Consider the following 15,657-nt stretch of genomic DNA (forward strand, 5'->3'; position numbering starts at 1 on the left):
CAGTCAAAATCACTTATACAAAACTGGAAAATTTTATATTAAATGCGAATCGGTAACATTAGTTCCTCGATTACACACAGCCAGAGTATGGGACCTGCACAAAATCGTCTACCAGGTTCTAGGAATTCCGTATTGAGCCTCGGTCACATTAACCTACATCCTGCAGTCTACTGCATGTGAGACTTCAGCTAACTTGAAGGTTTTTCACGTTTGATTGCCTTAATTTCGTTTCTACGGGCGGGACATTCATAAAAGGATGAATCAATAGAATTAATCAAGACTGTCCGTCTTGCCCCACCAGTACACATATTTTTTAAACGTTTGTACTTATTCACGCATAAATAAACTTACCTATTATTTTCCACGAAGGTGTCACTTAAGAGTTACTTTATCGAAATAAAGGAAAAAATCCGTGAAAGAATTGATTTTTTCATCGCTAAACCTTAAAATCGGAAATTTGAAAATTACATCCGCACGAAACTGCACTACTGACTATCAATACAGTAAGATTCCGTTTTTGGCATGCTCCCTTTTTGGCACACTCCGATTTTGGCAACAAATGGGTTCCGTTTTTGGCAACATTTTTGTTGTACATAATAAGTCTTTAAAAAATGTGCAATAGATATTTTTTGTATCAATTGATATCACATTTGACTTAATTTTTTAACATGGGAGTCATATTAACCCTCAAAGGCGCAAATCATTTTTTTTTAATTTTGTGAAAATTCTCTCATAGTTTTAATACATTAGGGATCATCCATAAATGACGTAGCATTATATGGGGGACGGGGGAGTTTTATATTTTGTGATGATGTGTGATGACAGGGGGGTAGGGGGTCATGTGCATGCTACCTAGCTTTTTTAAAGGGGAAAAACTAACATCGATTTTTTTTAAATTTTACGGGGTCAAGGGGGGGGGGGAGAGTTACCGTCAAGCTACGTAATTACCAGGGGTACTTAGAGGTTTGTGACGAAATGCTTCAATGGGGGAGGGGGTGTTAAAAATCGCTCAAAAATGCTACGTCATTTATGGACGGTCCCTTACTGTGATAATTTTGAGATGTTTTTCGCAATGTTGTTTTAAAACAGCATTATGCATTTGAGGGTTACCTATATTTTACACTATACGTGTTGTATTTAATGATTACAATAAGTATAGAGATGTAATATTTATGTATAGTATGGACAAGTTGCAAGTGATTTTTACAACAAAAATGGTTTTCTTCAAACCTAAATATCTCCAAGCATTGCAGTTCGATTTTCAATCACATGGTTTCCATTTGAAAGATCAACGATTAGTTAGTAATAGAAAATTGATAAATTTATTTATTTTTTAATAGAGCAGTGTTTTTTAAACAAAATTGTTCAATAATTTTCAGAAAGAGGACATAACAGCCCTAGGAGCGAAATCAACTCAGTGAATTGTTTTAGTTTAAACGTTCAGTGGACCGAAGAAAAGCGATTCAAATTAAATGATATTTTACACCTTCGTAATGAGGGGAATTGCACTCGAGAAGTGCGCGAAAATTGTGAGAATTCTACTGGACGACGCACAGTGGGGTAGAATGCTACTTTCGACGCTCAAATCCTCCAGCGTCCTGGATATGTATCCTGAAGGATTTGTGTCTTGTCGGAAAAGTATCTTGGATGCAAATGAGCATTATTTTGAAAACTGATTGCTAAACATTTTATGCAAAGAATAAGCATAGCCTTATGACAGAACTACAATTTGGAAAACTACAGAAAGGACTAGACACAGAAGACATTTTAATAAGATTGCTTTATAAATTTAGGTGGATGTACCAATAGTCGCATACTTAAGGAAAACTTTTGATAAAAAATCGATGAATAGATCTATGGGCAATGTTAGTACATTACACGAAAGCTTTCAGTCCCTACTTCATAGGAAAAATATAAAGATGTTTTAATAACCAATTTATGTATTCAAAACCGCTTGTACCACTATAGGAACACATGTACCAATAGTGGTGCAATCGCTAATTTCGGTTCCTAATGTTGCAAATCCCATTGCTTTCTTATGGGACTTGCAACTATAGGTACACTATATCAACTATAGGTGCAAGGGAGCTCAAAATTCTAAGAAAATCATTTTATTCAATAGTTATTTGAGCAAATTTCAAGGATAACAGTTTTATTGTCGCATAATTTTATTGATGAATTGATAAAAAAAATTTGTTCATGGTTGGTACCTTAGTTGGGCGTATAACCCACTACTGCAACTATTGGTACACCTTAACAATAGGAGCACCCACCCTACTTGATAAATTTATTCTCAGTCCAAAATATTATACTTCAATTCAAAAACAAGAAAATATTTGCATATATTTTAGTTTACTTAAAAATTCCCTAGCGAACTAGGAACTATTTTACTTGAATTATATTTTTTCCTCATTTCATTTGTCTGCAGGAAAAAGGCCCACCTTGCCCCACTTTTTTCTCTGGTTATAAAGTTAAAGGTCTCTACAAGTCACAAACAAAATTCCAGCTACCGTCATCTGCCGCTTCGTGGGTTACTACAAATTTTGTGGATTTTTTTAATCTTTTTAGAACATTTATTTATAGAAATATTTTTCATAAACAATGTTAAAATTCATTTTCTAGAGTTTTTTTTAATGTCATGTAGCGCCATCTACATAGGTTATAAAGTATAAATGTCTTCAGTACATGTGTTAAAAATATCAAAACAAACAACTTTGCCGAAGAAAGTTTTTTGATAGAACACCTCTATCAAGAGATAGAACTGATCTAGATTAGTTTCTACTTATCTAGATCAAAACCAAAGTTGTCAAAATAATTATTATAATTTTTCTGGTAACACTGTTGTGAATCAGTTTGTTTATTTTTGTTCGCGTATTTTGGATCTTTTTTTTGTGTATATTCAGTGATTTTTCATTTAGAATAGAGTTTGTGCCCTCGCCTAAGCTGCAGTTATTGATCAATTGACTCATAATTTGTGATTCTTGGTCGTGCGGTGACAATTGACAAACATTTTGTTCTCCCAAAGTGTCGTCGGTAGTGATAGAATCCTTGTGGTGAAACCGTGGATGCATATCGGGAAAGCTTATTCGCGAAGTAGCTACTGCTGCCTACCTGTAGGCGATTCGTAATGGATTCGATCTGCCTGCAGTGCTCCGAGCCGGTAACCACTTTGAATCAGCTGAAATGCCAAGGATTCTGCGACAGAATCATGCATCTATCGTGTTCAACGCTCACTCGTCCAAAATTGGACATGATTAACGACTCAGCGAATATATTGTGGCTCTGCGACAGCTGTGTGGATTTGATGAAATCCTCCACAGTGAATGCAGCTTTTACAGCATTGAGCGAAGCGTTCCGTTTGCTGACCGACACACATAAAACAGCGCTTGAAGCATTAAAGGCTGAAATGGAGAAAACCAGAAAATCAGTGGAATCCGCAACGACATTGCCTGCAACTCCCATTTCATGGCCCGTTCCAAATAGAGCTGGAGCCAAACGTGCTCGCAAGACCGAGGATGATAAATCTCTTTCTAAATCCGATGTCCCCAGCCTAACGTGTGGCAAGAAAAAGGGTGATGTAGCAAAGGTACCCACAATCACTGTTCAACCCGCTACTAGTAAATGCTGGATTTATTTGTCGCGAATTGCCACCACCGTTTCTGAAGACGAGGTTGGTGCTATGGTTAAGGAGTGCCTTTCATCGGACGATCCGGTCGAAGTGAAGAAGTTAGTGAAAAAAGACGCAAATTTGAGCGGGCATAATTTCATTTCTTTCAAAATTGGTGTTGACCCTAAACCTCATGAAATGGCCCTCAATGCCGAAACTTGGCCGGATGGGATGTATTTCCGCGAGTTCATCGACTTTCGGCAAGAACGTAATAATGACGGGAAGCAGGGGTTTCGGAAAACACCTCGACTGGGATAAATCCATCGCAAATAGCAGTTATTTTAGACTACGCACCGACAATTCGCCTGTTGATCAACGGCAACCGGGACGCACCGTAGAAAGCAATATGGAATCCCCCAATCCTCCCAGCACAGTCGTGCCTCTCGCAGTCAGCAGTCGTCCCGGCCCTGTGTCTGGGAATGGAGAGGGGGACTTCCAAATTGCCCTCTTTGGCAAGTATTTTAAAAATAATTTTGATGAATCAACCGTTTTTCCTGATGGAACTGCTTGTTCTAGCTCGAATGCTTCCGACTGTCAATTAATAAGTCAACGATGTCAGCCGTCAGCTGGAAATCTCCTGAGGAGCACTCCAACTTCCATCACGGGTCCTACCAATTCATGCAGTTCACCCGCGCCTTCTGCTGTTAGCAGTCATTCCAGTCGCCCCGGTGTGCATTCCAGACGACGGAATCAAGGAGTGCCGGTCAGCCTTCCGTGCCTAATACCGTCGCCCATCCATTTATACTATCAACATGTGGGTAGCATGAATTCCTGTGCAAATACCTATCGCCTAGCTACCTCGGACTGCTGTTACGACATTATCGCATTGACAGAAACATGGCTAAATGAGCAGACCCTTTCCAGCCAGGTGATTTGCTCTGACTACGAGGTTCTCAGATGTGATCGGAGTCCTCTCAACAGCCACAAATCCTCCGGAGGCGGTGTTTTGCTCGCTGTGCGTCGTGGAATAAAAGTTCAACACATAACAAGTGATGCTTGGAGCAGCATCGAACAAGTATGGGCAGCGATAAAATTGGGAAATCGAACATTATATATATGTGTGGTTTATTTCCCTCCCGATAAAATTCGCGACTCTGCACTAGTTGATTCTCATTCTGAATCATTGACTTCTGTTGCTGCGATGGCGCAACCCACTGACGAAATCATGATCCTCGGCGATTTCAACCTTTCAACAATAAAGTGGCGTTCCATTCATAACGGATTTCTACAACCCGACCCAGACGAATCTGTTTTTCATCCTGGCAGCATTACTCTTCTGGATGGCTATAGCACGGCTACACTTCTGCAGATTAACAGCACAACGAACGAGAACGACCGGATTTTAGATCTATGCTTCGTTAATGCCAGAGATCAATCGCCGCATATTTCCACCGCCCTCGCCCCGCTAGTGAAGTATGTTCGCCACCATCCGCCTCTACATCTTACACTCCAGGACGTACCGCCTATGAAGTTTTCGAGCCACGCGCCCACCGTGTATTACAATTATAAGCGAGCCGACTGTAGCAGCATTCTGAATATTTTACAAAGCATTAACTGGGATTCTGTGCTAAGCAAGGATGATGTGAACTCCGCCGCTGAAACGTTCTGCCATATAATGAGCTACCTTATCGATCGTCATGTCCCAAAGTGTAATCAACGAAGTGATCAATTCCCCTGGCAGACAGCCGAGTTACGTCAGCTAAAAACTGCAAAAAGAGCAGCATTACGAAAGTTTACCAAATGCCGTACCTTGTCACTGAGAGCTTATCATGTAAGGCTCAACAACGATTTTAAAAAACTGAACAGTTTTTGTTTTTCAAACTATCAACGAAAAATGCAACGTAAGCTTAAGTCGGATCCTAAATCGTTTTGGAGATACGTCAATGACCAGCGGAAAGAAACCGGCTTGCCTTCTGCAATGTTTTTGAATGGCGAAGCTGGTCATGATTCACAAGCCATATGCAAATTGTTCGCCTCTAAATTTGCGAGTGTGTTCGTCAGTGAGACATTGTCCTCGCAGCAGATTGACGTTGCAGCTAGCGGCGTGGCCCAACTCGAACGGTCAGTGAATGAGATTCGTGTAGAGCACTCGGATATTGTATCAGCAGCATCCAAGCTTGAAGCATCGTCATCTCCCGGGCCAGATGGTGTCCCTGCTGTGTTTTTGAAAAAGTGTATATCTGGTTTGGTGGAACCACTCTGTCAACTATTCAAAATGTCACTGACAACCGCGATTTTTCCTCAATTGTGGAAAGCAACTTTCATCTTTCCTGTCCACAAAAAAGGTGATAAGAGGAACATTGACAATTATAGAGGAATTTCTGCGCTCTGTGCCATTTCCAAGCTCTTTGAGTTAGTCGTGGTGGAGTCAGTGTTTTTTCACTGTAAGGAATATATTTCTAAAGACCAACATGGATTCATGCCGAATCGATCGACGTCGACGAATCTACTATCTCTAACCTCTTTTGTGTCCGAAGGGTTCGATGCGAATCAACAAACTGATGTTATATATACTGACTTATCTGCAGCTTTTGACAAAATCAATCACGATATCGCAATCGCTAAATTGGAAAAACTTGGCTTCAGTGGATCACTCCTGCGATGGTTCCAATCCTATCTCGTTGGCCGTCAACTCAGTGTGAACATAGGTGATGCATACTCCAAACTATTCTCCGCAACGTCTGGAATTCCGCAAGGAAGTCATCTCGGACCTTTGATATTCACTCTCTATTTCAACGATGTAAACTATCAGCTGAAAGAGCCACGGTTGTCGTATGCAAATGACCTGAAAATTTTCAACAGAATTAAGAGCCGAACGGACGCACTTTATTTGCAGCAGCAATTTGACACTTTCAGCAGATGGTGTGAAAACAATCCAATGAATCTGAATCCGGCGAAATGTTCTGTGATATCGTTCTCCAGAAAAAAAGATCCCATTGAGTTTGAATATAACTTGTCTGGAGCTCTTGTTTCCCGGGTGAGCTGCGTTAAGGATCTTGGAGTGCTGTTAGATTCGAAACTTACATTTAAGAATCACATTTCGTATGTTGTTGGTAAAGCATCGCGAAGCCTGGGCTTCATCTTCCGTACGGCTAAATCCTTCACAGACATTTATTGTCACCAAAGCCTCTACTGCTCTTTAGTGCGCTCCACGCTGGAGTATTGTTCGGCAGTCTGGAACCCGAATTACATGAACAGCAGCGATCGAATTGAAGGCGTTCAACGAAAATTTATACGGTATGCTCTTCGACGCCTGCCTTGGCGCGATCCTTTTCGTCTACCAAGCTACGAAAGTCGGTGTCAACTCATCCAGCTCGATACCCTTCAGCGCCGTAGAGAAACTGCAAGAGCCTTATTCATCTCTGATCTTCTGTCAGGACGCATCGATTCTCCTGATTTACTAGAGCGAGTCAACATCCAAGCAAGGTCCAGAACGTTACGCGGAAACGTTCTTCTGAGAGTGCCGTTTCGACGAACTATTCAAACAGCTAATGCCGCTATCACGGGACTACAACACCTCTTCAATCGTGTGTCGCACCTGTTCGACTTTCATTTGTCTCGGATATCTTTAAGAAAGCGATTCCTGCAGTTTTTTAAATGTAATTAGTTTAAGTTTCCATCATTGGGGCCGAGTGCGGCCTGTTGATGCGTGCGATAAATAAATAAATCAATAAATTGATGAAAACAACCTTTACATGTCATGATAACGTTTATCACTCTTTGAAGAATTTTCATTATTGTATATTTTCGAAGATTTAGGAATAGAACATTTATTTATAGAAATATTTTTCATAAACAATGTTAAAATTCATTTTCTAGAGTTGTTTTAAATGTCATGTAGCGCCATCTACATAGGTTATAATGTATAAATGTCTTCAGTACATGTGTTAAAAATATCAAAACAAACAACTTTGCCGAAGAAAGTTTTTTGATAGAACACCTCTATCAAGAGATAGAACTGATCTAGATTAGTTTCTACTTATCTAGATCAAAACCAAAGTTGTCAAAATAATTATCATTTCCATCTAAGATACTGTACCAAAGATACTAATCCTCTAAGATATATATCCAGGGCGGTAGAGGTTTTGAGCGTCGAAAGCTTGCCCCACTGTACGACGTCTGAATTTGATAAAATCATGAATAAAATTGAATTTGCTTATTTTTTCTTTCATCTCATTCCATTTTACATATGATTAAAAATCCTTGAAACGTTTTTGAAGTAAATTGAAAATCCAAGCTTTTAAAATAAGGTTCCATTTTTGGCACCGTTCCGGTTTTGGCAACTAAAAAAAAAAATAAAATCGTTGCCAAAAACGAAATCCTACTGCATTTGCTTAAATTGTACACGTTTAGCAGTATTCAAGGCCTACTGTTTCGTAAATCAAGGTTACCCATAATGATAGGGTACACATACAATGCAATTGAAGTTTTAATGTTATATCCCTAAAATAACCATGTGTCCGTCTTACCCCACCTGTCCGTTTTACCCATAGTTCCCCTACCTGGAAGATATCACTTTTTGCAAGTTAACGCAACCAATAATTCATGATAATAATTATAATTAATTTTTTGAAGCGCTAACAAATTTATGGGTTGTTAAGAACCGTCCAAACAAGAATTCCGCGTAGAACATATAATTCTGTTGGTTTTGTGGTATTTCAGCAGGTCGAGCTTAAGGTATCGGTCTTATCCACAATTTCTGCATGTATATGAAATAGTATGAAATTGCATTCTGAAAAATTATGACCTTTCCAAAAAAATTAGTCTAATACCATTGTTCATTATCAACCAAACATTCTGAAAAATGTGATGCATGCATGCATAATGCGATCCATAGAAAATAACTCTTACGATGGATTCTAAATTTCATTATTTAATGAATACATTCAAACAATAACTATTTATGATTCACAAAACCGTCTCTTGTTTACAGTATACATATTTATGTTATTTTGATGGCTTACTCACAAAAAATATGCAAAACTGAAATCCAATGTAATAAACAATATAATGTAAAAAATAGGATGCTCAGATCTGTATTTATTGTATTCAAACGGACGTCGTGGGCCATTATTGCTTGAATTTTATAATATACAAAGCGTCATACACACCAAAAAAATATGAAATTTATCGTTGACGTAATTGCAAACATGACACATTTTGGCAAACCGTAATTCACGAAATGACGGAACATTACCGTGTTCCGTTAAATTTTACTGGAAACATATACTTCACACGCACAATGACATAAAGTTACACTTACTGCCATGCAGAACGAACGTTATATATGAAGTAAAATTACATGGTTTACGAAATTCAACGTCATGTAAAATTAAAATCAAACGTAAACGTTTTTTCTAGGTGTATATACTATAAAAAGCTAACAGCAATTTTATTTCTAACTACATCACATGGAACACATGGAATGATTATATTATTACCTATTAAGGTTGGACAGAGAAAGGGTAAAAATCGAAAACGAAAAAAGCAGTTTTTTCCACACCGTATGTCAGATCTTCATAAAAATCAATCAGCAGTACTGTAGCAACATTCTACATACGCTGATTGATTTTTAGGAAGATCTGACATACGGTGTGGGAAAAAACTGCTTTTTTCGTTTGCGAATTTTGCGCATTCTCTGTCCAACCTTAAGAAATCGGAATATTCAGGCACAAGTCAGTGGCGTAAAGAGGGAGGTTTGGGAGTTAATACCCGCCCCTCCCCCAAAAGCCAAAATTAATTGGGTTGCAAATAATATATCTAATGTTGACTACTTTAATTCAATATTGTGCAAAATAATTTTGGAAGTGTATATATATATATATATATATATATATATATATATATATATATATATATATATATATATATATATATATATATATATATATATATATATATATATATATATATATATATATATATATATATATATATATATATATATATATATATATATATATATATATATATATATATATATATATATATATATATATATATATATATATATATATATATATATATATATATATATATATATATATATATATATATATATATATATATATATATATATATATATATATATATATATATATATATATATATATATATATATATATATATATATATATATATATATATATATATATATATATATACATATATATGTGTCTGTTCACTCCGTAGTGAACCTATTGTTTTAAGCATGACGAGGGCTTTTGAAAAAAAATGGAAATGGGTAACTGATATCTTAGTCGAGATCCCATAGCTGTCAAATTTCATCAATACAAAGTAAATCAACTGCCTGAAATATTATGAACAGGGTATCAGCGAATTTTTTTAGAACTAATATTCCTTTGCAAAAATATCGACAAAGACTCGTAGACGAAGCTTTTTGTAGAACGTCTGTGGAAAAAACATAATTTGCGGTGTTCACTGTCATTCAAAAACTACTTAACCGATTTCTTTCAAACCTTGCATACACATTCTATGTTAAAAATACCTAACCCCTACGTTGAGTATTTGGGATAAATTTTCAATTAAGGGGTTTTTTTTACTCATTTTAAATAAAAATTACTATTTTTCATGAAAAAATCCGCGTTTTTATGAGTAAACACCAACTTAAGCTCGAAGAAGTTAATCGAAAGAAATTTAAAGAAGTTTCTATAATATTTTTGTATCCATAATATTGCTATTTCTAGTTTTTGAACTTATTGTCCGTACGTTTATTTGAGATGTTTGGTAATTTTCAACGGAATGACAGTCTTAAGTCATAACCTGTAGCTCCAAAGGAGTCAAGTGGACTGTATCTTAACGCAAGGCTCAGCGCAAACGAATATAAACGTAACAGCTTCACGTCTATACTATTACTGTTTTATTTCCGTTCTTACACTGTTAACATTTTATGAGTGAATTAGGATTGGAAAAATCAATTTAATAGAGAATACACCGAATCAAATATGCATTGTGTCGTGAACATAACCTCCCCAAAGAAAATTTGACAGTTCATAAATTTCCCAGTCGACCAACGAAATCGGGTGCTTCGAGGTCGACAGATTAATTAATCGACTAAGTTGGATTTCGACGGTGAACAATTTTCGTCGCCATATTAATCGCCAGATTTATTCTGTGTGAATATGGTTCCAGTTTTAAACTACCAACTAATCGATCGATTTAATTGGTTGAAATAAGCCGATTTCAACAGATTTTTTCGGTCATATTTAATCGGTTGTCGCGTCGGCAGACGCCCATGTTAAACCCCCATAAGTGTCGTTGCAACAATCTACGTTGCAGGTCAGCTGATCGATGCAAGCCGATTTAGTCATTGGGAAAATCGAGAGGATTTTCTATGGGACTTTTCATGATAAATTTCCAAAAAGTACTGAACAAAACTTTCCAAGTAACTTGGATGGTTCGGAACCTGTGACAAAAATTGTCCATGTTATAAAATGTGATCACATGTCACCTTCAAATTTTTAAGAATTAGTCGCGTCAAACAAATTAATTTCAAAAAAAATCGTTTTGATGGGAGAGGGTTTATTCAAGAATTATACACGATGGTGGTTATGTAAAAAGTTTGTGATACAGATGATCGAGACGGTGTTATTAAAGTACTTTCTGATAACGTTTGTTCAAAATGTATATATCGATTGAAGCGTTTTCTACAGGTTGCTTTGATCATCAGAATTTCCTTTTATCCATTTAACATAAGTTGAAATTACATACAGTTGATTTGTGTGTAGACTACAGGGTGTCACAATCAATAATTGGGTAAACAGGAATGTGTCAACCGGTCAACCTTTGTAATAAAAAATCTAATCATGCTGTTTTGGCAAGTTCAATTCAATCCAGAATGGAAAAATTAAAGGGTTGGGTACAAGACACGACCGCAATTACATTGAAAATTCAACCTTATTGACCCTTAAAGGCGCAATTCAGTTTTTTCCATTATATATTCGTCCTAATAAGGACAATTTGCTAATAACCATGTTTTGGGATATGGAACGAGAATCCTTTGAAACAATTCAAACCTTGCCGACGATTCGTTTCTGCTGCATACACACAGACGAACATTCCTCTTTCACAGCTCATGCCAAATGAGCACTATGTAACACCAGGCGATCTCTTTTATTAACTTTTTGGTGCAGATGGAAGACCATCCTTTTGTGTGAAAAATAAAAATATTTTTATCATTCTTTTTGGTGTGGCTTTCGCTTAGTGACAGGGTTGCCATATTCACTTATTTTCGTAATGGTTTTGCAAAACCCATCGGGTTGGTAGATTATTATTTTGAAGAATATTTGCAATATATCTGAAAATCTAGCGAAATTGTGTTAGAGCAGCTGCGGTTGCTCGTTCAGTGAGCCAATTGCGCGACATCCGGAGGGTTAATAAAAGGAATTTTCTAATTGAATTCGTTTTCCATTATATACTGATCCTAATAAGGACGGTTTGCTAACAACTTTGTTTTGGGATACGTGACAAGAATCCTACACACTCAATTCAGTTCGATAATTTCCGCACAGCTGAACAGTCAGTAAAAATTTTCAACTGATAGCTCAGCAAAGTGGCGTTAATTTACTGATTTTCAGCGATATATTTACCGAGCTTATTCAAAACAAACGTCACTTCTACTGAGATCTCGGTAAAAGCTTTGTTAGCTGAGTGCTCGGCTGTGCAAAACTCGGTAAAAGTAGCGAAAAAAGCTGGGATTCGGTAGAACAAGATTAAGTGTGTATGGAACGATTTGAGCCTTGCCTACACTGCTGATACGCATGGCATAAACCAACAATTTGCCATCTCGCTTTTGTCCCGGCATCGTTATTTGCAGCTACGAACAAAATCCTTCCTGCGCTCACAGACTAACGTTCCCCTTTCGTAGCTCGTGATCAAATGAAAGATCTAACAGCTATCCTACTAGCAACAATAGCGATAATCCAACAGAGCAGGTATGGCAATGAAGGAATTCGGTCAAAAACATTCCTTTTATATCAAGCGATGAAATGTATAGGACGCTTATGAATGTCGATATGAGGTCCGTGTTAGGGAATTGTATATGTTTTACCTATTTATTGAATATTTACGTCTTTTTCAATAGTGTGTTAATAAAATACACAGATAAATTTGATAACAATTTTTTACTGACAATTTTCAGAACCGATTAGCGTTCGAATCATTAAAATCCATCAATAATAAATAAAACGTAAACGAAAACTTTGTTTTCTTACATTTACCCAATGTTTTTACAATAATACGGATTTTTCAATAGTGTACAGTTGAAATACCAATCTATAGTTGCAATCAATTTTTCAGTTGGACTTTTCTGAATCTATTAGTATTTAAATGACGCAAATCCATCAACACAGTAGCAGATGTTCTACTGTCGCCATTACGTTCAGTGATTTAGTTTAAGTGAATTGACAGCTGATCAGATAGATTTTAGAATTGCCGAAAAAATCATACCCCTATTTGGGATATGCTAGTATGGTGGCATTCATGTTTCAATGGGTATTTGCAGATATTCCAATTACCATTCAATAGGCCGTAGTATTTACACAACTTTAACCCTAGAACGTTGCACTGGGGTGTAAATGTGCCCCACGTAAACTTTGAAGCCGTGTGAAGACAAGAATACGTCATTTACCGACCTGGGACCCTAACCATAATTCAATTTTGAGTTCATACTAAGAGTAGAAAAAGGTGGTGGAGCTAGGGGTCACTCCAGAAATGTATAACAAATTTGCATCAAATTAGAAAAAAATGTATTTAATTTCCATTTTTGCATCAACTGTGCACTCCCTCGCAAAAAAGTTTGTTTAACAAACGTCCTACGCTGATTCACTTTGTTCGTCGTTTTGTTGAATGTAGGGCTAATTTTTGTAGGGTTTTGACGTCTTACACGCAACGCAAAATATATTGCACGCAATACATTAAGAATTTCTATTTTGATGGAAAGAAATGCATTTAATATAGCTGATTTTTTAATGGAGGTCACGGCATCTCGGATGACATTTTCCTGCACACCATCAGCATTCGTAAATTAAATCGGAAATGCATTTTACACCACCACGACGAGCCAGACGCCTAATTTGGTGGTTCCCTGGATTTTATCACGAAGAACCTTGCGATGACGCTTGGTAGGGAACGCAAACATGATACCGCTCATTGTACCGTCCGGGCGAGCATGTTACTCGTGTGGTAAGCGAGCACCCACTGATACAAAACAAGCTCGCGTGACCCGTATATATAACATTTCCGTATGTAATGAAACGCTTACATGCTCCTTTTTGACGGCTCTGCGTGAGATGTGCTTGCAAATTGTGCATTTTCTTCGCTGTTTTCGAAGGATTTTCTAAAAATCCTTGTTTTGGTTTATTTATAGTAGTCGCACTAATTCCGAAATTTAATACTAAATACGTGTACGAATTTCCGATCAGATAGTGCAAAAATATTACGATTTCGATCAGTAGAACGGAAGATATTCGCATTTCAAACCTGGGAAAATTTCTCAACTTTTGAAACGGGACCCCATATTGAAACGTTAGATGTATTCTACTTCAAAACTGTATATAAACCGACATTTGCTATTATATTTCAGTCTCAGTACCTCGGCATTTTGACTTCGATGCGTACTCCATATTCAAAAGCAAATCTTCGAAATTCTTCAGGCGACTGGCTGAAATAAATGTCACCGCATTTACGAGATACACAAGAAAATTTTTTTCTTATTTTGGTTTGAATTCCAGCAAATAAATTTGTTGATGACTATTTTTGCACTGTAAATAGTACCGCCAACTTGCCCGCGTGCATCACCGTCAACTTACCCCAACCGCATAATTTAGAAACAAAAAAAACTATTCAAAAAAATTAAAGGGTTGTGTGCAGGACACGACAACGGCGACATTGAAAATGTAGTGTGCAATATAATTCGCGGCGTCGGCGGAAAAACATGATGATGAGTTATGTTCTATCAACGGCCAAGCGGTAAACTTGGGGGGAAACCCCAACTCCAGCAGAAGGCAATGGATTCTTCACATTTACTTTCGATCATGGCCATATGAGCCTGCCTAGTCCTAGTTTTCCGTGTTATGTTTATAACTGATTCGCTCTAGAATACCTATCTTTCAATTTCATTGCTTTCGTTTCTCTTAGTGTTGCCTAAAACATCCCGCGAAAGCGATACAATAATCGAAATATCGCACGTTTACTCTCTTCACGAATATGGTCGGGCAAAGTATTCATTTTGTCGAGTAGTCGTTGACAACCGGGTTGTCAAACATCAATTGAGTTATTTGATGCCAACGAAACGTGCACATACTTTATGTGTTTGGATATAAAAAGAACTAAAAAGAACTACTTAGACAGTGCGAAACCATGCATATGATATGCATTTATTTAAAAAAAAATTATTGCGTACTTAAACAATTTCTTTAAAACCTACTTTTGTTGAGTCTATAAGGTTAAATTAAATTACAATATATTTCTTTCATAATGTTTAAAAGACATAAAATTAGCGAATATTTTAGTCACGTTTCGATTTTCGCTTTGCCATTTCGATCAATGTATACCGTTTTAAACAACAGCCAGTACGGTGCCAGGGGCCATGTATAAATAGGGATACGATATGGGTTGAGCTAACTAGAGCTCAACATTTTCCATACTAAGAAATTTTAATTTTTATGCGGAACAAGTACCTAAATAAATCGAAATGAGAAAGAGAGAGTTACGGTGTAAAAACACCGAGTTTCAAGGTGTTCCACGAAGCTCAAAACAATCGGCTTTCCAAATTAGAGAACCGATCATTTGTTTTTGTCAGTTTAAAAACTCTAGTGTCGCAAAAAGCAACGCGGTACTAGATTCATCGCAACGGCATGCTGACTAGCACTGACACTGAGTGCCGTAACTCTCCAGTTGTGGTGTGCAAAGAAGTACACAGCGCACTGCATAATTTAAATATATCTGTCGGCTACTGCTATCGTCTCCGC

At 37.1% G+C, this 15,657-nt stretch overlaps 1 protein-coding gene across 1 annotated transcript; it reads left to right on the forward strand.

The window, feature by feature from the left end:
- The first annotated feature begins 3,127 nt into the window (after positions 1-3,127).
- Positions 3,128-3,925, forward strand: LOC131687478 (uncharacterized). The gene has a single exon (XM_058971565.1). The coding sequence runs from the start codon at positions 3,128-3,130 to the stop codon at positions 3,923-3,925; it is 798 nt and encodes a 265-aa protein (XP_058827548.1).
- Positions 3,926-15,657: the final 11,732 nt, after the last annotated feature.

This window comes from Topomyia yanbarensis, chromosome 3 (genome assembly GCF_030247195.1).
Source record: "Topomyia yanbarensis strain Yona2022 chromosome 3, ASM3024719v1, whole genome shotgun sequence".
Taxonomy (NCBI): Eukaryota; Metazoa; Arthropoda; class Insecta; order Diptera; family Culicidae; genus Topomyia; species Topomyia yanbarensis.

What these genes read in the sequence shown, in the direction of transcription:
- LOC131687478 (XM_058971565.1), top strand. Translation starts at nt 3,128, where the DNA reads ATGGATTCGATCTGCCTGCAGTGCTCCGAGCCGGTAACCACTTTGAAT.